Here is a 23217-nt window from a genome sequence, read left to right on the forward strand (position 1 = left end):
ATCCATATCTTTAGTGTTACATCTCTCATTGTTGTGAATTATTACAAATTTCAGATGGATGGTTTTGCGTGTGGTGAACAACCATTTTTCCCCACTAGGTGGCAGCACAGCCCTGAGGCCTCAGCTGCGGACCGGCCTATGATTGGTCGATCCGCCGCTCACTTCCTTTCCTGACGCAAGTACCCGGCAAGGCTGTCGCACGCCTTTATTTGTGGCCGCTTTTCAGCAAAACTGGATTTTATAACGATTCAAAGCAGACAGACACACCACAGGATAGGTTTAACAAGGACGTAGGTGAGTCTGTTTTAAATATTTGATTGAACTATGCGTGATTAGTCTTCGCTAGTCTGTATTTACCGGCTACACATGCGGGTAGGCCCCGTGCTCCCTGTCGGCTGGTGTTAGCTTAGCAACAAACCCGCGCCACGTTAGTGTTCACGTCTTATTATCAGATATAAATTAACGCTAGCTTGTTAATTAATAGGCCACGGGGTGTCATTGGTAAGTCATTAACGGGTGAGACTTAAAACTGCAACTAAACTTGCGTGTCAGTTTTCCTGGCTAACGGCAGTGATCTACTCCATCTGTCAAAGCTACATAACGTTAGCTTAGCCGCAGTTTGCTAACTTCACCAACGTCTGCACAGAGCCCCGTCGACTTTTGTCTGAAAAAAAGCTCAGTAAAAGCTAGTTACCGCAATAGTGCTAACTTTTATTGGGCGTTAATTAACCTTTAACCATGGTAACGCCAGCTTTTAGTTTTCAAAATATGTACTGTCCAGTTTCGTGTTGGCTAGTTGTTGTTTTTTTTATTTTATTTTTTTTATTCGCAATAACAATTTACAATATATACAGTTCTTTGCCAGGGGGTTAAGAAAAGTAACAAACAAAATCAAATAAACAGCAATTCCAAAATAAGGGTAAGAAACAAACAAGTTGGCTTGTTGTTGCCATAGAGGAGTTGTTGCGTAGTAACGTCAGTAATTTTATTTATTTTGTCCCTTGTGTCTCATGTCCTTGGATTTCTTGTGTTGAGAAACTTTTAAAATGAAATCTGACTCCAACAGCAAATCCTCTCACCTATTTCTTTGCGCAGATCATTTGATGAGGAATGATGAGCAGGAGACGTCCAAGTTGTCAGTTTAACATAATTTTATTACAATACGTCGAGAAATAGGTAGTCTCTGGGTTCAAACCACACTTCCCTAATTTACATGATTAAGGCGGATCAGTTCATGAAGTCTGGACCCCCTCTATTTTCCCTGAACCCTATTTTATATCCTAATAGAGGTTTAATAAAAAAAATGTGGGTTGAACTCTACAGAAGCTGCGTCCCTCTCGAACCGTTGATTCGTCAGTTTTAATCAATATTGTGGACACGTCATGTCACCAAGCAGTGAAGACGGTTATCTCTCCCACACCATGTCCGTGACCTCACCTGTTACCAAAACATTCAACACAACCTCCTGCCCCGTTATGACTTGCAGAGATATTAGTGGAGACACAGATTTTGCAATGTCCACATAAAATACAAAACGTAAAATATAAATTTTTGTGATGATAGAATCTTACTAAGTTTAAACAGATGGAATAAATGTATTCCGTTTTGATGTATCTAGAGTAATCATAGTTTTAAAACAATATTGGCACATGATCATTGTATCAAAGCGTCTTGCATGCACAGAGAGGACACACACACATATAGTGAATTACGCATGCATAGATAGTGATGTTTGTCACTCACAGACAGACAACAGAGACAGAATAACAGATTAACACTATATAAATTTAAGTCATTATTTAGTGTGGAAAAAGTAAGCCAATGTTGGCAGCCAAGTAATGGCTAGCTTGAAAAGTAATGGTCGACAACCACTTGATGCCTTGTTTTAAATCTTCAAAAAGGAGTGAGAAGTACAAACACACAATTTCCCACCGCGTCTCCAAAAGTTATTAAATAATTAACTAGCGTCCTTATTCAGATGGACCTATTCACTAATTACCTTTATATTCAATTTATATTATGTAATAGTTAATATTTTATCTCTGTTATGCAAATTAAGATTAAAATCATTACATAAAATAGATCAATCAAAAATACAATTATTTATAAATGTATCTTAACATACGATTTAATTACTTATGTTTATCTTCATCAAGTTGACTAGTTGTCTTTTTGTATATGAGTATGTCTTGCATGCAGTTTTAAAACTAACCATTTAAAAACATTTTAAATATAAAACATTCTTGACACATTTGTTTGATGCTGTCTCGCCAGCAGCTGTAACTTTAACAGGAAAATTAAACTTCACCTGTTTTACTGGAATGTCCTTTGAACTCAACCGTATTATAGTCTAACCTTCATGAGCAAAACTAATGAATGAAATCATTAGGAAGTTTTTCATCCTGCTCTAACTAATAAATGACAGTGAAGCTGGTTTTCTATTGACTCATTTATTATAGTACAGGTGTAAAGGAATCAACTGTAATGTTTTTAACACCATTCCTCACACCTGTAACTTAATTTTCTCCACAGATTGACCGCTTCCTTCTGCAATGTCTCGTTTCTTTGCCACCGGGTCTGACAGCGAGTCAGAGGAGTCCTCATCCGCCGATGAGATTACCCCTAAAGCACCCGGAACAACTTTCAAGCAGTCAGTAAAATTAAAAACAAATCTTATCATCAGGACTCATATTCTACTTTTTGTACTATTCAAACACATTCATGTTGTTTTCACAGGTCGTTGCTTCTCAGTGATGATGAGGAGGACACTAAGAGAGTGGTGCGCAGCGCCAAAGACAAAAGGTTGGTGTGGTAACTGTAAGCAGCATTTACTAAAAACTGTTCAGATTGTCTTATGTAGTATTATTTTGAATACATTCATTCTTATATCTTAGGTTTGAGGAGCTGACCAACCTCATCAAGACTATCCGAAATGCTATGAAGATTCGTGACATGGCCAAATGTTTGGAGGAGTTTGAGCAGTTATGTCGAGCCTTCCTCAAAAGCAAGACTATAGTGGACAAAGAGGGGGTTCCCCCTTTTTATATCCGTCTTCTGGCTGATCTGGAGGACTACCTGAACCAGGTCAGTAGCTCCAAGTTAAACCAGTATATTAATGTATTAATATAACAAAGTATATTACCATTAAAGCACTCTGACGTGATTGTCCTGGTCCCGACTTTTCCAGTGCAATTAAATTGTTCTCTTTTCAGCTTTGGGAGGACAAAGAAGGCAAGAAGAAGATGAACAAAAACAATGCAAAAGCCCTCAGCACACTACGTCAGAAGATCCGCAAATACAACAGGGATTATGAAACAGAAGTAGCTGCATACAAGGAGGTAAATTAGGAAACTTTCACACAGTGGTCCTGTCTTAAATCATACACAAACTTAATCAATATATAACTACACTAATAATTACATGTATGTGAATGTGGCCTAGATAAACAAAGATCTAAATAAAGTCTTAATGTCTTTCTCTCTCTCTTAGAACCCACAGGAGTCAGCTGATGAAGAGGAAGAGAAGGAGGCAGGGGATTCTGGTAAGTTTGCTGTTGATTCATGTTTTCGTATTAAATCACAACATTTCTGTAGAAAGTAAGAGTGAATAAACAAGTCATGTTCATCCTAATATCAGATGGGTCAAATGTGTTTACATGTTAAAAAAAAAAAAGGTTTGATGTTTTTCAGGATCCTGTAGTTTTATTTCCACCCAAAGTCAGTGAAAGCGTCTTTATTTACCCTCTGAGAAAAACTTAATTCACAACACTTTTTTGTACTAAATGCTGTTGCCAACCTTTAGGAAATAAAGTGCTTGCATTAAGATCACAGGTGAACGTGAACATCTGAAGATATCATGGTTGCTTTTTTGTGACTTAATGCAAGGATCCTCTCTAAAAATAATTCTTATTTTTCTTCTACCAGGCTCATCTTCTGATAGTGAAGGCGAAGGAAATGAAGATGGTGTGTCAGCCAAGTCCTTCTTGAAGAAAAAGCCTGAACCCACGCCAGATGCCAGCAAGTTCCTCAAGTCTGCCAAGGGATCCGGGGTGAGAGGCCATACAAGAGTTTACTACAGAGAGAGAAAAAAGGAAACCTGCTGCAAATGTTCCGATTATAATATGAGCTAACGTGTTTTTTTTTTCTTTCCATTTACAGGATGAGTCCTCCTCTAGTAGTGATGATGATGACGATGAAGATTGGGGCTCCGACACCGTGGACAGTGGCAGTGAAAGCTCGGATGAAGGGGAGGGAAAGAGTTCTTCCCTCGCTGTGGTCTTCCTCAAGAAGTGAGTCTTCTTATGAGCACCTATTTAGTTTTCGTTTACAACAGAAAGCACAAAGCTAATTATTTAGTTTTGATAATTACAGTGGTAAAAAAAATGTTTTTTTTTTACTTTATTTTTTTTAAATATAAAGATTTTTCTGCTTTCCCGGAATGTAAGTCAACAAAAATATAATGGAAATTAAGAATTCATAGATGAACTAACAATGAAAATAATGGTGAGTTTCATCCCCAGCAGTTAGTCGGTAAAATAAGGTCCTAGCAGTTGCTTTTATTCTTACAGTATCATGTGTACTTAACACCACACACTGTCTTTCTTCAGGACCCAGGAGAGTGAGAAGTCCAGCGAAAAGAAGCTTGGGAAGAAAAAGAAGCCCAAAAAGAAGGAACGTCTAGAGGAGGAGGCTGAGGAGGAGGGAGGAGAGGAAGTCGAAGGAGGCTGGGAGAAGGTGAAGGGAGGCGCCCCTATGGTCAAGGTAAAGAAGAGTTATGATTTTTTTATTTTTACTGCTGGTGAAACACTGCAAGCCTAGAAAATAGTTTTCTTTTTGTCTCAACCAGTGAATCAACCAGTTATGTAAGTGATTCATTTAATTTGTCAGGAAAAGCCCAAGATGTTCGCTAAAGGCACAGAAATCAACGTACCAGTGGTGGTGAAGAAGCTGAATGAGATCCTGCAAGCAAGAGGCAAAAAGGGAACAGATAGGTAACATCTCATCCTTCACAAAAGTCCCACCTAATACAGAAATATGATGGCATATGTTATTTGTAGTAATGCTCTTTCAAGGAGCTGTGTGTCGGATTCAGTGGGATCTATTGTCCAAAATTGAATATAATCATAATTGTGCTTTCATAAGGAGTGGGTCCTTGAGGGAATTTCATGTTTTTACGTTACCTTTACATTCCCTGACACTCTTGGAAAATAAGGGTTGAGCAGGGCGAGATTCTGCTCAGTTCTACACACTACATCTTTTATATCAAAAAAGTAATTGTAATTAATGTGATTGTAATTGCGATTATGTTTGGGGGGTTTTTTTGGGGGGGGGGAGCAAAGTTAGAACATCTTATTTACCCTCACTTATCTAATGTTTTCCTTGTAAGTATTGTAAATCACGAAAAGACTTTGTAATTGTAACACTTAAAATAATCATCATTGCAGACAATATTGAAATACAATGTAACTAATATAACAGTTTATGAGATCTAAATGACTCCTTTTTCCTCTCCCTCTGACAGGGCTGCTCAGATTGAACTGCTCCATGCTCTGGCAAACATCGCTGCTGAGAATAACTTGGGCCAAGGCATCACGGTCAAGATTAAGTTCAACATCATCGCCTCCCTGTACGACTACAACCCCAACCTGGCAGCCTTCATGAAGGTAGAAGCTCCTGATCTGGAAACGATTAAAAATTCATTTAAATATTTTAACTTAATTAATAGTGTTTTATGTTTTCAATAATGGGATGACAAATCTGCAGATTTATGCTTAAAAGCAGCAAAATGTTTAACTTTCAGACTGAATCATTCTGACTCTGTCTCCCTTTAGCCCGACATGTGGAAGAAGTGCCTGGAGTGTATAGACGAGCTGCTGGACATCCTGTTTGAAAACAACAACATCTTCATCGGGGAGAACATCGCAGAGGACAGTGAGACTCTGGTTATCTCAGACCAGGTATCTCCTCTTTTCTTTTCTGTTTTTTTTTTTACATTTGTCGTACTTTCGGCTGGCAGCTTGTTCTTGGAGTGGTTAAAATGATTTTAAATGTAAAAATGTTTTGCTCTTCCATATCGTAAATCGACAACAATTTAATGAAAATGAATAACTGATTTGATAATTAATTTCTGGTACTTTTTAAACTGAGTGGCAGCAACCCTGTTTCGTGTATGATCTATAATGTATATTATGAGGTTTGGCTGCATTATTTTAAAAAATGGGAGCTAACATGGAATTAATATACCTTTTGCACAAACTGCATACTTTGTTTTTGTCTTATAAGTCAAAAGAGAGGATTGCATTGCTAATATCAAATGTATTCTGGGTTTTGTCAGCCATTCAGAGTGCGTGGATGCATCTTAACCCTGGTAGAGAGGATGGATGAGGAGTTTACCAAGATCATGCAGAACACTGATCCCCACTCGCAAGGTGAGCCACACCAGAAAACCCTCACAAGTTATTTTTAATTGTTATATATTGTGAAAGTAAATCATAAAGTTATGGAAGATGTCTTTGCAAGACTCCCTGAAGTGTGTTGCGCCATCAGTTTTGGTTTTCAAGCAGCTCTTCCTATTGGCTCATTGCGCTCTTCTCCACTCAGAGTATGTCGACAATCTGAAAGATGAGGGGCACGTCTGTGGCATCATTGACCGACTGCTCGAGTACATGGAGAACAAAGGCAGCACAGAGGAGATCTGCCGCATCTACCTGCGCAGAATCATGCACACCTACTACAAGTTTGACTACAAGGCTCACCGGCGCAGCCTGGGCCTTCAGGGAGAGTCCAAGGTGAGGAAAACACTGGAGTGCACTACTCAACAGATCCTCAGTCAGATTAGGGTATGGAAGTGTATCTGGTTGCAAATGTGTTTATAGGTATAGTGTCTTTTCATGACCTGAGGAGCCATCTCTGTGATATTACTGGGTGTGATGTGCTGATTTTATCTCTGTCTGCTGTTCAGTCTGAGCAGGACCAGGAGGAGAGTGAGGGGGAGGACAGCGCTGTGATCATGGATCGTCTCTGCAAGTTCATCTACGCCAAGGATCGCACCGACCGTATCCGTACCTGCGCCATCCTCTGCCACATCTACCACCACGCTCTGCATTCACGCTGGTACCAGGCCCGCGACCTGATGCTGATGAGCCACCTGCAGGACAACATCCAGCACGCCGACCCGCCCGTACAGGTAAACATTCAGTATTCATTTAAGGTGTATAGCTGTTCTGTTGAGCAGCTTTATGTCTAAACACCTGCTTTCTCTCTATGATCTAGATCCTGTACAACAGAACCATGGTGCAACTCGGCATTTGCGCATTCAGGCAAGGCATGATTAAAGATGCCCACAATGCCCTGTTGGACATCCAGTCCTCTGGCCGTGCCAAGGAGCTGCTGGGACAGGGTTTGCTCATGAGGAACATGCAGGAGAGGAACGCAGAGCAGGAGAAGATTGAAAAGAGAAGACAGGTAAGTCTTGTATAAGCCTATCAGTCCGAGTACAGCTGCTGCGTGTATTCATAGACTGTATAAAAGAAGTGGTTATAGCCTCAGGGCCTGAAAAATGAAGCCAATGTGGAAGTGCCTTACAGTTATACTTTACAGAATTTTCCTAAATATCAATGCATAGATACAAAAAGAATCCCTCTCATCATCCGTTATTTCCCATTAGACACTTGTGGCAGTCCTCTGCTTGTACTTTCCCCTATTCTTTTCATTGGGGTTCACTGTTTGGGCACAAAGATGTGAAATTTCTTCACAGACAGAGCACAGCACATTTTTCATTTTTTTTGTTTGTTTGAGGACAAAGGCAATGATTTACAGTTAAAGGGACCAATGGTTTTTATTTCATGTCTCTATCTGCTTAAGAGGCTGAGAAATAAATGATTTAGTCAACATTGACATTCTGTGCAGTTTTTCAGAAAACCCTCAGGTTATGGGAGGTGCTTTTAAAACAGTGGTGAGGTGTTAAAGGGTGTTTTTCAAGGCGGATTTGGTTCTTAATGGGTTAAAGCACTGACTTGTTGTCAGGTTGGACGGAACCTGGATTACATTATCCTAACGGTGCTTTCGCTCGCAGGTGCCATTCCACATGCACATCAACCTGGAGCTGCTGGAGTGTGTGTACCTGGTGTCAGCCATGCTGCTGGAAATCCCATACATGGCCGCTCACGAGTTTGATGCCCGTCGCAGGATGATCAGCAAACAGTTCCATCACCAGCTCAGGGTGGGAGAGAGACAGCCGCTGCTGGGTACGCAACATGTCGTCTTCTGTCGTCCTCATTACACCAGAATGTTTAAACTATAGAGGAACCAGAGAGGATAACTGTTGGTCTCTTTGTCCTCCAGGACCCCCAGAGAGCATGAGGGAGCACGTGGTGGCAGCCAGTAAGGCCATGAAGATGGGAGACTGGCGTACCTGCCACTCATTCATCATCAATGAGAAGATGAACAGTAAAGTCTGGGACCTGTTTCCTGAGACGCAGCGAGTGCGCGAGATGCTTGTCAGGTTAGCACACACACACACACACACACACTCTCATCTATCAAGTTATGTCTTATTGGTTTAAAGGATTTTGTTTAGTTTGCTTATTATCGGTTCATGTGACGGTGAACATTCAGTTTGATATTTATAAATCATGCTGCAGTGATTTAAATCTGGCAGTGATTGTTTATAAATATAAATTCAATATGCTGCCTTACAATATTTTCAGTTTTCATGATTTTTCTGTTTTTTGTTTCCATCTACAGGAAGATCCAGGAGGAGTCACTGAGGACTTACCTGTTCACGTACAGCAGTGTGTACGACTCCATCAGGTAAACACAAAATGCCAGCATGGTCACTGCTCAAGCACCGCTTTGTGTAGAACCGTGAGCTTTGAGCTGAAGCTTCAGGTTGTATCCTCTTATATCAGAAATGGCTCTAATCAGGTGTTGTACTGCCTACAAGTGTTAATATATACCATAAAAGTTTAGGCAAAGCTCATTTTCCTCTCAGAGAATTTTTAATGGAAAAAACAGTGTTAACATTTTTCTGTCCGTCCTGCAGCATGGGGACACTGTCTGAGATGTTCGAGCTGGAGATCCCTACAGTTCACAGCATCATCAGCAAGATGATCATCAACGAGGAGCTGATGGTGAGTGTAATCATTTGTGGGAGTGAAGAAGAGATGCAATAGAATGTTAAAGATGTGTTATTTACATTCACATTTTGCTTTTTTTATCTGTGTAATTTCTTTTTTTTAATTCAATGTTTTGTGTCCTCTTGCAGGCGTCGCTGGACCAGCCCACACAGACCGTTGTGATGCACCGCACAGAGCCCACCTCCCTGCAGAACATGGCACTGCAGCTGGCTGAGAAACTGGGCAGCCTGGTGGAGAATAACGAGCGCGTCTTCGACCTCAAGCAAGGTGTCTATGGAGGCTACTTCAACAGAGGTGAGGTTATACGACACACTCTACTGTATGCAATATATACCACATGTTGTTCACACCCCCTGTTTGTTAATAAACTTTATTTTTAATGCTATGAATGCTAAATCTTGTTATATTCCTGGAACATATCTTAAGCTTTTGTCACCATCATTATTAACGGTTAAAAGTGCTTTCCTGGAAATTATAACTTTTTCTTTTTCTTTGCATTACAGATCAGAAAGGTGGCTACCAGCAGAACAAATCCTACAACAGAGGTATGTTCACCCCACTGAGGTTACAAAGAATGTTCTGACCACATGATGACCCTCTAAGCCCACTGATCAGCAGACGCTTTGTGTTTGTTTATTCATTGCTGCTTTTAACTATGTTGCTGACTAAGTTTGTGTGCATTTAATCAGTAACATACTTGTAATGCATTAAAATGCTGGGTTAAGGATAAGGGTCAGGTTATGCCTGAACAGAACTAGTTCATAGTGTTCTGAACAGCTACACTGGGAGGAGAGGTAAAGATCTGGCTGTGACAGAGGAGGGAGAGGGATTAGGTTTAATACAGGGATAATGACCCATATTTTAATAAAGTCTCTCTTCGAACATATAGTGTTACACTAAGTTCTTCACTTTAAAAGTGACAGAAATTATGTCAAAAAATAGAGTTCTAGAGGGAAAAAATTCAAACCCAGACTAATTTATACTATGAAGCGTGTTTTAAAGTCAGATTGTTGGTTTCAGAAAGATTGATATACATATTACAATAACAGATATTGCCATTTCCCCCTCTCACGTGTTTGAAAGTTATGGGGGAGGGGGATTATGAAGCTGTTTCACCATCTGACAAGCAGTTCTGAAGAAGCATACTGGTGCCTTCTGGCCTTTTAGTTTTCTTCTACTGGCAATTTTTAATTGTTGCATATGGACTGTAAACCATTAAAACAATGTGAGGTTAAATATTTAATTAATGCCTATGCTTTGGATAATCATGTTTTCCTCTTTGCATGTCCACAGATCAGAAAGGTGGCTACCAGCAGAACAAGGGAGGCTACCAGAGAGGAGGCGGCTACAGAAATCAGAACCACCAAAGCAACTATTGAGTTTGGAGCGTGTGGATTTCAGTCCTGCCACCTGAACCGGTCTTCATTCCATAACAATAACAACCTGGCTTTCTGTGCTCGCTCTTGGCTGCGTGCTGTTCTCCTTCATTTGACTCAAAACGGCTTTCTGCTGATCCTGAAACAGCTGGAAGTTACGGCAGTTCAAGCCCTCCACGCTGTAACTGCAGAGTGCTTTATTTCAGCCAGCTTCTTTGGAGAAACATGAGGAGTTTTTAAGGTTATTTTTGAAAGGAGTTGCAGTGTGGCTGGCTTGTAGCAGCAGTCAGGTGACAGACGCGTCAAGTCTTGTTGGCTTAAACTTATTAAATAAACAATAACAACAATGAAACGTGTTTTTCATTCTCTTTTTGACAGTTTGTTTTTTATATACATTCAAATACAAAATCATAACGTGACACAAACAAATCTATGACGTAAACCTCACCTTCCCCACAATAAACTCGTGTAATGTGAGTGAGTTTGTGTGTTAGTTTACTTAGAAATTTGTATGAAATCCTCCTGAAATGGGTCTTCCATAACCTAAATATGTCCGATTTTGAAAGTCGCTGCTTCCGGCATCGCATCCTGATTCTTGATGTGTCAGTAATATTTCTCAGAACTTTAATAAAACTAGATGAACTGCTTTTTAGGCAACTAAAAAACAAGCATGTCTATCCAATTGCTAAATATGCTATACAGGTGCATCTCGATAAATAATATCAGAAAAGTGTATGTCAGTAATTAAATTCAAAAGGTGGAAATAACACATGGATCCATTACACAGAACGAAACATTTCATGGCTTAATTTATTTGATTTCTTCTCATTATAATGATTATAGCTTACATTTGATGAAGACCTAAAATTCAGTTTCTCAAAAAAAATGTGAATATTACAAAAGACCAATTTTCTAAAGTATGTTTAATATGGAAATGTTGGCCTCTGAACAGTATGTCCATCTATATGCACTCAATACTTGGTTGGGGCTATTTGACTTGAACTACTGGAAATGGACTTTTCTATCATATTCTAATTTATTGAGATGTACCTGTCACCTGTGTACATGTTAACAGTGGCAGTGAGGAATATGCCGTGGCCAGAAGTAATACAACTAAACCAGGTAATAGTGATTCTTTCAAAGCTACCAACCACCAGTTAATTAATTTGATCTACATCTGTGTCAATGTGAGCCAAGTAATGTTTAACCCATAAGAACCCATGGTGACACCCGTGTAACAAACACTTTAAATCTTCTATAATCTCACATATTCAGCTTTATGCTTCACATTAACTCATTAAATCCCTAAGCGACGTATACTCAACACCCTGGTGTGGTGGTCATGTGACTGTGACAAGAAGTGACTTCTCCAAAATGTGGCTGTAACTGGAAACAGAAATGTGAAAAAGTAGCTCATTTTAAAAAGCTTATTTTTTGTTATTAGGCTAACTCTAAACCCATTTAACAATTCTAATCCGTCAATAGGGTGTCCTGTGTTGCATTTAACTTGTTCTAATCATATTTCTTGCACAAATTAAAGTCACAATTTTGATATATGTTATGGAGATGCAAAAGAAAAAGGTAAATTTGTTTCTCTGTAAGCAGAAAATGTGTCTAGTTTCTTTCTATTTTAAAATAAGAAATATCAGAAACATAAATGTCACATCACTGATCTTTGACATTTAGGGGTAGAATAAAAAAAACACATCAGAAATGTGTTCTATGTGGTCCACTTATAGAACACATCCTTTAAGGATAACTGGGTCTGGGTTCTTATGGGTTGAGGTGTGGGAAAAATACCTTTTTCATCTGGTTTTTACTTATCTAGCAACATGTTTGAAATAAAGACATTCCTTCAACCGCCACAAGATAAAAAGGTCGGATCAGGTCAGTGAGACTCGGGCAAAGACTAACCAGCAAACATCAGAATCAGTCACTGTTTCATTCTCTTGTTACTAATTATTTTGTCAGAAACAGCTTTTTTTTTTTTTTTTTTTTGAAACACTGTTTAATATTGTAGGAAAGCATTTTCAGTTTAAATATTTTAATAGTTTTATCAGAAGTTCAGAGGTCTGTCGTTTCATTAGCATGCAAACATGAAAATAGGTACTCTAAATGTATATAGTTTACTATAAAATTCAGTTCAGTGACAGTGAATTACAACTATCTATTGCAAATTAAATGCTTAATTTACATTCATATTTCATGAGCATACAGTGAGTCGTGGCTTTTATGTGAAGTCTTTGGGTATTACAGTAGAATTAACAACTAAAATATATGTGTTCCTATATTACAGGGGTGTCAAACTCTGGCCCGCGGGCCAAATTTGGCCCGCAGTGTAATTTTATTTCGCCCGCGAGCCAATATCAAATTATTATATTATTATTGTACTATAAAAGCTGACCCGCCGGTATTATACGGCGCATTTACCGCTAATACTAGATTTATTATTGTCATTTTATTTTTAAATATATTAACCTGTTGAAAAACTTAATTTTGATATTTAAATCAGAAGGATGCAAATAGAAAGGAGGCATACGATTTTTATTTAATTTTTATTTCATAAATTAATGACATTGATGTGTTTTTTATATGAAATTTGAATTTGCATGTCTGCACTATTTAGTTATATATTGTATGTTTATAAGCGTTGCTGGTTCCATATTTAATGTTAAAGCTAAACATGTTGGGTATATATTAAAAGGTTTATTTGTTCAATGTTGGCCCGCGATTTTATTCAAGTTTTAAATTTTGGCCCATTGTGTATTTGAGTTTGACACCCCTGCATATTGCCTCCTTATTATACAGAACTTACTGATTTTGCACCTTTGTATGACTTTATCCAGTGTTTGAGCATCGATGCCTCTTCTCTGCTCCTCCTCTGGGCTGCTTGCCTATTGGCTGCCTCTCCTCAGACCCATTCTCCTGAAGAGCTCTTTCCTCAGCAGGTCCCTCTCTTTGCGGATTCCCTGCAGTACGGTGCGGTTCTCCTGAGCACGACGCACCAGGTAGGGGAGTGTGTCATCCACTGTGCCATACGGGACTGACTTGTACACGGCATAACCCTCCTTAGCTGGCGGGAGAGGAGGAGAGCGAGTGTTTTAGCATTGATATCTTGCCCATAGTAGTTGGGTTTGTCAGAGCTGCTGCAGCTGAAGGTTTGTCACAATAAGCAGTTGTTGAAAAAGACTTGCAGAAAATGTACATATAAAGAAAGCCAGTTGAGGCGAAGCTCACCCAGTGTGAGGGAGACGTGGTCACACATGCCCAGCAGCTGGCCGAAACACACTGAGCCTCCATCTCTGTCTATCCCCAACTCTTCCATCCTAAAAGTGATATATACACACTAGCTATTTTGTATAGTGGAGCAGTATTCCAACAGGCTAGTCACAGTAGTCACAAGATACATTTAAGGGTTCGTGACAAATCAAATTGAGGTCCAGAGCTCTGGACCTGGTTCACTTAGTGGAATCCAACCATCCATTCTCTCTCCCAGTCCGCTTATCCGGGGCCGGGTCGCGGGGGCAGCAGGATAAGCAGGGCATTCCAGGCACCACAACGTCCAGCTCCTCCTGGGGGACCCCGAGGCGTTCCCAGGCGAGAGATATAATCCCTCCGCTGTGTTCTGGGTCTTCCCCGGGGCCTCCTACCAGTTGGACGTGCCCGGTACACCTCTAACGGGAGGCGCCGGGAGGATCCTTACCAGACGCCCAAACCACCTCAGCTGGCTCCTTTCGACGCAAAGGAGCAGCGGCTCATTTCCTGCTTTGACAAAACAAGCTGCTTTCCAAATCACACTTTTAATTTTTACTTTTACTATATACTCCAGCTCCCATTACAAAGTTTGTACGATTGCACACAATATGCATACTTTTTATTGGGACTTTCTACTTCATCATAACATGGACATGGCACCTTGAACTTTGACCCTCTGGCTCATATATATCCTGTGCAAAGGATTGTGGGTAAGAATAGTCAGGAAAGCATGCCGGCTGTATACATTCTGGAAGTGTTGGCACACTGCATTTTACATACTGTGTATTGGGACGAACTAAATTTCTTTCTGGCATACTAAATGGCCTGGTAGTGTTGGAACGCAAAGAAAATGTTTACCAAGTTGACAAAAGTTAATAGTTGTGAAAGTGAAATGATGAAATTAATTTTGCCTCCTCCTGTGGATCTTCTGATCATGTTGATTCCATTGGAATTAACTTCTGCAGCAAAATTTTACAGCTTTAAAGCCCAGCCTTTATGCTAATTGTGGCTAATGGAGCCTCAACCAGAGACAAGGAGCCGACTGCAGATGTCTGGTAAGGTCATTCTATAGCCTATGTAACCCACAATTTTTTTCGTTTTCAACCCAAAATGACACTGATTTAAGTGATATCACTTGAGGTAATGTATCAGATTTTTTGCACTCCCTCTGAAGCAACAAAATCCTTTATACAACTTGCATTGTGATGAATCCCTCTTGCTTCCTGGCCCGATTGATTAACGTGTCACGTCTTATCTTTAGATGGTTTTCCTGAAAATTACGAACACCTTTTTGGAAGGAGAAAAGTAAGCTTTGATTCCACTGGAAGACATTCTTTTGGTTGAAAGAGTCACAACAACTACATAAAGGTTGGGAACCACTGATGAACAGCATTAAATGACATAAATTGGTAAAATCCGACTATGTAGACAAATAAGGTTTTGGATTAACGTGGCGCTGGATTTTAAAATGTCTTATCCATCCGGTAGTGTGTGATATTTGGTGAAGCTGCCTATATTTGCAGCTAATATGTTCCTGGTCAGACGTAATATAGACTATGACACCAAGTCCCATGTGATTTTAACTTCATGTGGTCTAACCGTTGGGCGGCTCGTCTCACGGACTCCTCGTTGTGAGTGGCGACTATGATCTTGTATCGCTCAGGTTTCTGGGAAATGGCTTCCAGCATCACACTCATCGAGCCGTTATAACTGCACAGACACAAGAAACACTGTCAGAAGTTTCCAAAGAGAGCAAGTTTACTATATGCAATAGACACAACTAATGCTCCTGATCAGCTTTGGTGGTGTGCTTGACTCGGTTTTCTTGTTATCTGAGATGCATTTGGGATGTTTTATCCACCTGTCGTTGGTGTCCTCCCAGCTCTTGTGCACGGGGTCCAGAAGACCCTGTTTCTCAGCCAGCTTCCTCTCTTTGTCCATGTAGGCTCCTCGCACCAGCTTGACCCCCAGACAGAAACCCTCATTCTTGGACTGGCTCAGAGCTTCTAACAGGAGAGACCTGGACTCCTGAAAGACACAAATATGTTAATGTATCCTTTAAAGAAAATACATACAAAGTGTAATTAACTACAGTGTTCGGTCTTATTAAAATGGTTTGATCTTTCCTAAAAAACTAAAATTAAAAGAGAGAAGAAGATATTTGCCTTCAGGTAACACTGATATGTGTTCCAAATCCAGGCGCCATCTTTATTAAACTTCTTCATCATCGCCATGGTGACAAGAGAGAGGGCGGGATTCATGTAGGTGTACTCTGCATCAACTAGGACTCTGACTTTGTTTACACTTGCCTAAAGACAAAAAAAAAGCACAAGCGAACTCTAAAATTAAGATTTATACATTAAAACATAATGAAGTCTTAGAGCTTAAAAATCATTTGAATGTCTAAGATAAATAAAAACAGTATAGTGCAAGATTTATTTCCTCCACATCTGTACCTCTGCTATTTTGTTGAGTCTCTGCAGGCTGCAGAGGAAATGTGCAACTTCACTTTCATCTAAACCCGGGAAGTTGATTTGCTGAAAGAAGCAGTTTGAGGCAAAGGTCAAAGGTCAGTTAATATTTAATTTAACACTGTAAATGTATATATAAACTGGTGGGAAAACTGTTATTAAGTTGCACTGTGGGCATACCTCTCCGTCCATGGCTCTGACCAGGAGATCCAGGTCATAGGGTTGCTGAGCGATGAGGGTTGTAAGTTTCACCTTGATACAAGCAGCACAGACTTGTAAGTGAGTGATGTCTAAACAGTCTGGAAAAAAACTGGAACAGCCGTGAACACACCAAACACTAAAATGTGTTTTGTTATCTTTTTTTCCCACATAGCTGAACTACATTTATCTTCTGTTTGACCTTTAAAAAAAACCCTGGGAATTCACCAAATGGTTTTTAAAAGTCATTGGTGTACCAAAAACAGAATCTAATATTAAATGCCTCTATCTCAAAATATTTTGCATTTGCAAGTTAATTCAATATGTCTTTCCTTTAGTGACTATATTTGGGTTACTTTAAGTGGCATGGTCACTTTTTTGGACTACTTTATTCAGCATCCATATGTTGCTGCCAGAAAGGCCATTACAAGGAAATTACTTAAGCCGGACACTCCATCTATAGGAGAATGGTACGATATCATTTATGACATTTTTGTAATGGAAATAATCACTTTTGCCTGCTGAAGATTCAAGTAAATAAATTTGAGGAAAATAATTGCAGAAATGAAAAGTGTATATTTACTCAAAACACTTTTTTTATTTAAATGTTACGCATATGAATGCAAGTCTAGTAATATATATGGATGCGTATGGGTGCATGCAGTGGTGGAATGTAACTTATTACATCTACTCAAGTACTGTACTTAGGTAAAATTTTGAAGCGCTTATTTTCATTTATCTAACTTTATACTTCTACTTCACTAAATTTTAGAGTCAAATTTTGTATTTTTTACTGCACTATATTTAGCTACCAGCATTAGTTACTTTTCAGGTCAAGATTTAACATTAAAAAGGTGATGAATTTACAGTGATTATGCTATTTTATAGATTAAAGCATGTAACAGTAGATTAAGCAGTTAGAATTAACAGTATTTAGTACTTATATAAATGCATTAACACAAATCATACATTAATAAATACATTTTGATGCTGATACTTTTGCACTTTTACTTGTAGGGGAGTATTTTCAGTGTTGTATTAGTACTTATGTACTACTTATGTACTTATGTACTACTTATGTACTTATGTACATTATGTATGTAAAAAAGTAAAACAAATTAAAATAAATATCACATGCTCTCATTTTTGTTCAAATTATACTGTAAATTATACTGAATAAAAATAAAGGATAATGATTAAAAGCCCTTCTTGACATTTTTTGCACAATAACTTGTAATTTACAGTAAATCTGTTAGTAGCAGTGCACTTTAAAATGTCCTGGTGAGTCATTTTCTGAGGTCACAGTATAAACGGGGATGGAAGAAGTTTTCTTACACACAGCTCCGGGTTAATCAGAGCTGTGATCTTCAGCTGCATCATGGGGTCTTTGCTCCAGGCGTTGCTGTGGGATATCCGCACACACTCCAGCATAGCCTCCATGTTGTCATTGTATCTCTTCTCTCTGTTGATGATTTTTTTTAAAATGAGAACTCAAAATGAGAGAGCATTTCACTTGTGAAACAGCAGCCTACATGAGGTTTGTGTTTCCAGAAGAGCTGAAGTGCAATATGTCAAATCAGCTCTGAATTTGCAGTAATAATCCATCTTCAATATGACCAGACTTTTAGCCAACAAACCATACATCACTGATTAAAAAAGGAAATGTTATACAAGTAACATGAGAGTTTGGATCCTGCCTTTATTTTATTTATTATTTTACTTTATTATTTTGACGTTTATTTTACTTCACTATTCTATTCTACTTATTCACTAGTTTATTTGAAAATGTTAATTTAATCAATCAGTTGCTTCAGTTAAGTTATAATCCGTTAATATTATTATTTTTTATTATTATGGTTATTGACATTATTTTATCTTATTTTTCTGTGAATGTGTAACTGTATGAGGGGGAATTTATGTTTGTATATTGGTGTATATGATCAGATAAAAATGTTCGGTAACGCTTTATATTAAGGTTCTTGTAATAACCATTAATTAACAAGTAATAAGGCCCTTGTAAGTCCTTACAAGATGCTTATTAACATTATTGTGTGTTTATAAGCTTATATAAGTGTTAATAATGGCATTACAAACACCCATGACCCACCCATTATGTCTTTGCCATGCCTTTATTAATCCTATTTAGTTTGCTTATTGATATTAAAATATACTTTATTGCTCATCTATTATAAGTTAACTATAACTTAACTATGCTTTTTGCAACTACCGAATCTAAAGCGAGAACAATGCCTTATTACTTGTTAATTAATGGTTATTAAGGACCTTATTATAAAGCGTTACCAAATGTTTTAATTTAGATAAAAATATTGTATATTTTATATGTGTGTGTGTGTGTGTGTGTGTGTATATATATATATCAAATCACAATGTTAATTTAAAATCTTTTCCTTTTGTTTGTTTGTTTGTTTGTTTGTCTTTCTCCATGTTTGTCTGTTTTTGGTACCCTGTGCTCTCTCCCAGGTCCTCCTCTATAGGTACGGCCAGCATGGGCCTCAGTCCCAGCAGGCTCATCTTCTCCATGGACTGAGAGATCTCCTGCTCGTTCTCTCCGGCCACGAACTGAGCGTACACCGTGGGCCGCAGCAGCAGGGAGAACCCCCTCCTCCCCAGCAGGGCGCGCGCTACCGACATAAGCTGCAAGATGAGGAGAAGAAGAAGAAGAAGGTGGAGAAGAGTGATGGAGAGGAGGGTGGAGGTTCAGGAGGTCAGTCAGAAGCAGTGGTGGAGTGTAGCTACAGTTTAGAGCTACTTGGTCTTTACTTGAGTCTTTTCTTTCCATGCCACTTTTTACTCTACTGTTTTCAGCTTAGTAAATGCTGCTTTTTCTTTTATTTCTATTCGTGTATCTTCATTCAAGGGCTTTTTATTCTTGTTCCTCCTGCTGGATGTCTGAGCTTCACTGTGAAGAACGATGTATGTGCAGTTTGATCTGCTGAAAGTGGAACATTTCTCTGTGGTGACTCAATTGACTAGCATAGAACTAAATCCGGGTCCTACATGACACTTATACAAGTGTGATATAGAGACTTGCACATACACTGAGAGTGGACTTGCAGTGGAGTAAGAGACATCTTGTGTTGAGCAGGAATACTTGCACGCAATTTGCATATTAATAGATTTGTGAGGTAGAAGGAGTAGATGCATTTTTGAGGATTTTAATGAAGAAATTCTAGTTTTTGACCAAGAAAAAAAATCAGACACACTTTATTGTTCTGTGTAGACACTGTGGGTGCCGGACTTTCAAATAAAGAAAATATAATGCACTTATGCTTTCTTACTAAATTCATTTTTATTTGCTTATATCAGTTTCAGACTCCCAAAGAACATGGGTAACCCATAATGACAACTAGAAACTTAACTAGAAAATGCTCTCAGACAATGAAGTGAGGAGTGATGGTTAAAAACTGTGATAACCTCGCAAGTTTTTCTGCTGTTTTAGAAGATCTAAGGAATCTATAGACCCCAAGCATGTCAGGATATTATGTTGGGAAGTTGACGAAAAAACACCGCAAAGTTATGCTATTTTGGCGATTTTCAAAGCAGTCATGTGACCTCTGAGGTCATGCTATCTCAATGAAAATAGGCTCTCTGTGTTCCCAAAAGTCTCCTTACTACAGACATGCAGTTTTCTCCATGTGGGATGATGTTAGTCATCAGTAGTAGCCAGTGCATTGCAGTGAGGGCATTTCTTGAGTCTCGACCTCAGCGTATAAAATGAGCTGCTGTGACCTCTAGAATATTCACAGCCTCATGAAACTTTACAGCCACAAATAGAGACCTAGAGCATTTAGAGGGTGTGCAGCTTTCCTAGGTATATTGACAGTAAAGGGGTTTCTCAGCAGTTTGTAGAAGTGCTCGTCATCCAATCGCTGAAAATACAGAAATCTCCAAAATGACCAAAGTTTTTGAACCCAATCTCAGCATGGATTCTGGAAGGTTTTTTGACCATTTTTATCCATTCTCGGTATGAATAAAATTGCATGATTCACCACCAAATGTATGTAACAAATAGTATCAACCCAAAAATTGCTGCAACAACTTATGGGACATAGTTGAACATGGAAATTAACTTCAAAAAGCAACATATCAATGTTATGACCCTTTATACACCCCAATAGGTTTCAATAAATAAATAAATAATTCATTCATTAAGTTATTTTTATTAGATATTTTTGACCAGAACAACTTGACACACAGTGCTGAGCTGCATCTCATATTAATCTTCAGGTTAATTTCAGATGATGTCCACCACTTCTATGTGGCATTTATTGTTGACCTGCTATCTCCCCCTAAACATCCACTTCCCACAACAACCAATTCTCTCAAAAAAGGGGACATTTAACTGCATTTATTACTGTTATTTTTACACTTGATGTCTCTTCTTGTCTCACATCTTTTTCCCTGCTACTAATAATAATAATAATAATAATATTTACCTTCCCTGAGTTGTTGACCAGCACTGGGAAGGAGCAGAGGCGGAAGATGCCCAGAGCACGCAGCAGCTCCCCCAGACTCTTCACCCTGAATGCACTGGGGTCCTTGAAGGCCAGAGTCGCTGACAGAATGTCCGGCTGCTTGACCACCGTCCTGGTGGCAGCGGTACCCAGCAGCCTCAGCGACAAGAGGTGAGGCAGTGAGGGATGCAGACGAGAGCACATCATCATCTCTGGAGAAAGTGTTGGTGTGTGTTTGTAAGTTACAGACTGAGCGTGTAGGTGGAGTCTCAGTGGTTTGTGGAGTTTAATATTCCTATGTTGCAATTTAGAGTGCGTTTGTTAGATAGAAATGCAATAATCTATAATGTGAGAGTGGCATCAGAGCCTGAGGGGTTAGCTCAGGTAGACATGTTGATCATCTCATGTCAGAATCTGTCAGAAGGAGAGCAGTGTTTACACGGTTACAGCATTACTGCACGCTGCTGACAGAGTGCAAAACTAGTTTTTACAAACAAGCAAAAGCAGAGAGAAACATTTTGAGGTGTCTATTAGGCTGCTTCAAAAGTACCAAAACACATCTGATTTTGACAATAAAATTGCACTAAGTCAGTAGAAACATCTTACCCTCCTTCCCAAAAGTAACTCTTGGTAATGCTGGAAAGCTCAGCAGGTGCGATTTGAGGGTTTCGAGTAAAATCCATCATCTTTTGACTTACTCACTGGTTAATAAGTGACTTAAGTAAACATCAAGTTGACCCTTAGCATCAACCCACAACCACGCTGACATCAACAAATCGGACATTAAATGCTCACATTGTCATGAATGAACACATTTTATCACGTTGGGTTTTTTCTTGGAGCTTTGGATTAATTTGGCTATGATCGGGCATTCAGACAGTCGTGCAATCTAGGTGGGTCAAGTAGCAGAATTCAACCTCTTTAACCAATAATTAAAGCTGCAATAATGTTGCCTTTTAACAGTGGATGAGACTGTTGTGATGCATTTGGGATTTTACTGTTTTTTTGCAGACATGAAAGGAAATCCAAGACAATCATGGCAATCGGTTAACCCTCCTGTTATGTTGTGAATCAAATTGAACCATTTCAAAGTTTAAAAATAAAAATAATTAAAAGTATTTTTTTCGGGATGGAACTTCTTCTGCTTGGCTTAATAAATCAACATCTAAAATGAAAATAGTTCATTTCCCATATTTGCATGTGAATATTACATAGATACTGTTCAGGTCAATCTGACCCTGAATAGAAGAGATGACTCATGTTAATGTATCAACTCACTCCATCAAAGAAAAAAATTCAAAATGTAAAATGACATTTTCAATAACTCAATGTCATGTGAAATCATTGTATTTTATATGTAGGTCTTTCCAAAGTACTTAAAAATTTTTAATGAAAAACCAAGTGAATTATCCTCATTGAACCATGATACATAAAGATAGGTACAGAACACCATTGCACTAAATATGCATTGTCATGGTTAGTAATGGAGTTATTAAAGAAATATAAACAATGGTTATTTGGGATTTTTTTGGTTTCTGACACTTTTGGATAATTTAACATGCCCCTGGTCATGATACATTTTTAGTGTCAAAATATTTGCTGGTCATGATACAGTAGCAGCGTTGCTGTATTAAGGTCAGTCTATACCTCATGTATCAATATCTGGTCAACCATCTGGCCTTTATGGAGGATGCTGCATTACTGAATCTGACACACCACACAATTCACTAAACCAAAATTGGAAATATGAGTAAACCTTAATATAGAGGCTCCATGTTTGGTAGGTGCTATACATCAAAATGATATAATTTGGTGCAACACCAGTTAAGAAACAGTCTTTGCTTATAATTATACACATAATGACTTGTTATACTTTTTACACATTTTGCACAAATTAAGTGAGCAAAATGATGGCAAGGCTAGCTAAGATAATCATCACCTGGAGCCATCTTCATATTTTGCATAAAAATGCGAGTCTAGCATCAATCTTCTCATCCCCCTCGTGCTAAAACAGAGAATTAACATATTTCCAACAATAGAAGACTTTTGCTGTGATTTGTTTGACCGCTAATCCAAATATTAAACCAAAATCAAATAATTTTTATTCCCTAAAGACACTTTTAGCACTTAAATGTTTTAGAGGAAAATACTTTAATCACAATGTCTCGAGAGCATTAGTTTATTTTTATTTTTCACATTGGAATGGATATTTGAAAAGAAAATGTTCAACAGCTATTTACAAATTATAATCAATTCCATGAATCAGTTTATATTTGGGAAGACACACACACACACACTCATTGGGC

At 38.6% G+C, this 23217-nt stretch overlaps 2 protein-coding genes across 2 annotated transcripts; one reads left to right on the top strand and one right to left on the bottom strand.

Annotated features, from left to right (window-relative positions):
* The first annotated feature begins 133 nt into the window (after positions 1-133).
* On the top strand, positions 134-10864 carry eif3c (eukaryotic translation initiation factor 3, subunit C). The gene is made up of 23 exons (XM_059324494.1): positions 134-294; positions 2533-2650; positions 2737-2802; positions 2895-3084; positions 3213-3338; positions 3490-3541; positions 3924-4048; positions 4158-4288; positions 4607-4760; positions 4887-4990; positions 5521-5662; positions 5831-5956; positions 6334-6427; positions 6600-6787; positions 6961-7185; positions 7272-7463; positions 8074-8245; positions 8343-8502; positions 8745-8810; positions 9043-9130; positions 9265-9430; positions 9640-9681; positions 10430-10864. Exons 2-23 carry the CDS (start codon positions 2553-2555, stop codon positions 10513-10515), a joined length of 2793 nt encoding a protein of 930 aa, XP_059180477.1. The 5' UTR covers positions 134-294; positions 2533-2552; the 3' UTR covers positions 10516-10864.
* Positions 10865-12171: 1307 nt separating this feature from the next.
* On the bottom strand, positions 12172-21603 carry prodh2 (proline dehydrogenase 2). The gene is made up of 11 exons (XM_059324497.1): positions 21518-21603; positions 20894-21325; positions 18901-19091; positions 17772-17898; positions 16419-16490; positions 16224-16304; positions 15933-16076; positions 15629-15795; positions 15367-15477; positions 13750-13838; positions 12172-13585 (listed from the first exon to the last, which is right to left on the bottom strand). The coding sequence occupies exons 2-11, from the start codon at positions 21119-21121 to the stop codon at positions 13407-13409; spliced, it is 1389 nt and encodes a 462-aa protein (XP_059180480.1). The 5' UTR covers positions 21122-21325; positions 21518-21603; the 3' UTR covers positions 12172-13406.
* Positions 21604-23217: the final 1614 nt, after the last annotated feature.

The sequence above is a fragment of the Centropristis striata genome, chromosome 21, assembly GCF_030273125.1.
Source record: "Centropristis striata isolate RG_2023a ecotype Rhode Island chromosome 21, C.striata_1.0, whole genome shotgun sequence".
Taxonomy (NCBI): domain Eukaryota; kingdom Metazoa; phylum Chordata; class Actinopteri; order Perciformes; family Serranidae; genus Centropristis; species Centropristis striata.

Coding starts and splice junctions, on each gene's coding strand:
- eif3c (XM_059324494.1), top strand. CDS start 2,553: ATGTCTCGTTTCTTTGCCACCGGGTCTGACAGCGAGTCAGAGGAGTCC. Junction 5,663..5,830: donor ACCTGGCAGCCTTCATGAAG/GTAGAAGCTCCT, acceptor GTCTCCCTTTAG/CCCGACATGTGGAAGAAGTG. Junction 8,246..8,342: donor AGAGAGACAGCCGCTGCTGG/GTACGCAACATG, acceptor TTTGTCCTCCAG/GACCCCCAGAGAGCATGAGG.
- prodh2 (XM_059324497.1), bottom strand. CDS start 21,121: ATGATGATGTGCTCTCGTCTGCATCCCTCACTGCCTCACCTCTTGTCG. Junction 17,899..18,900: donor GACCTGGGAGAGAGCACAGG/GTACCAAAAACA, acceptor AATCATCAACAG/AGAGAAGAGATACAATGACA. Junction 16,077..16,223: donor GACTCAACAAAATAGCAGAG/GTACAGATGTGG, acceptor TTTTGTCTTTAG/GCAAGTGTAAACAAAGTCAG.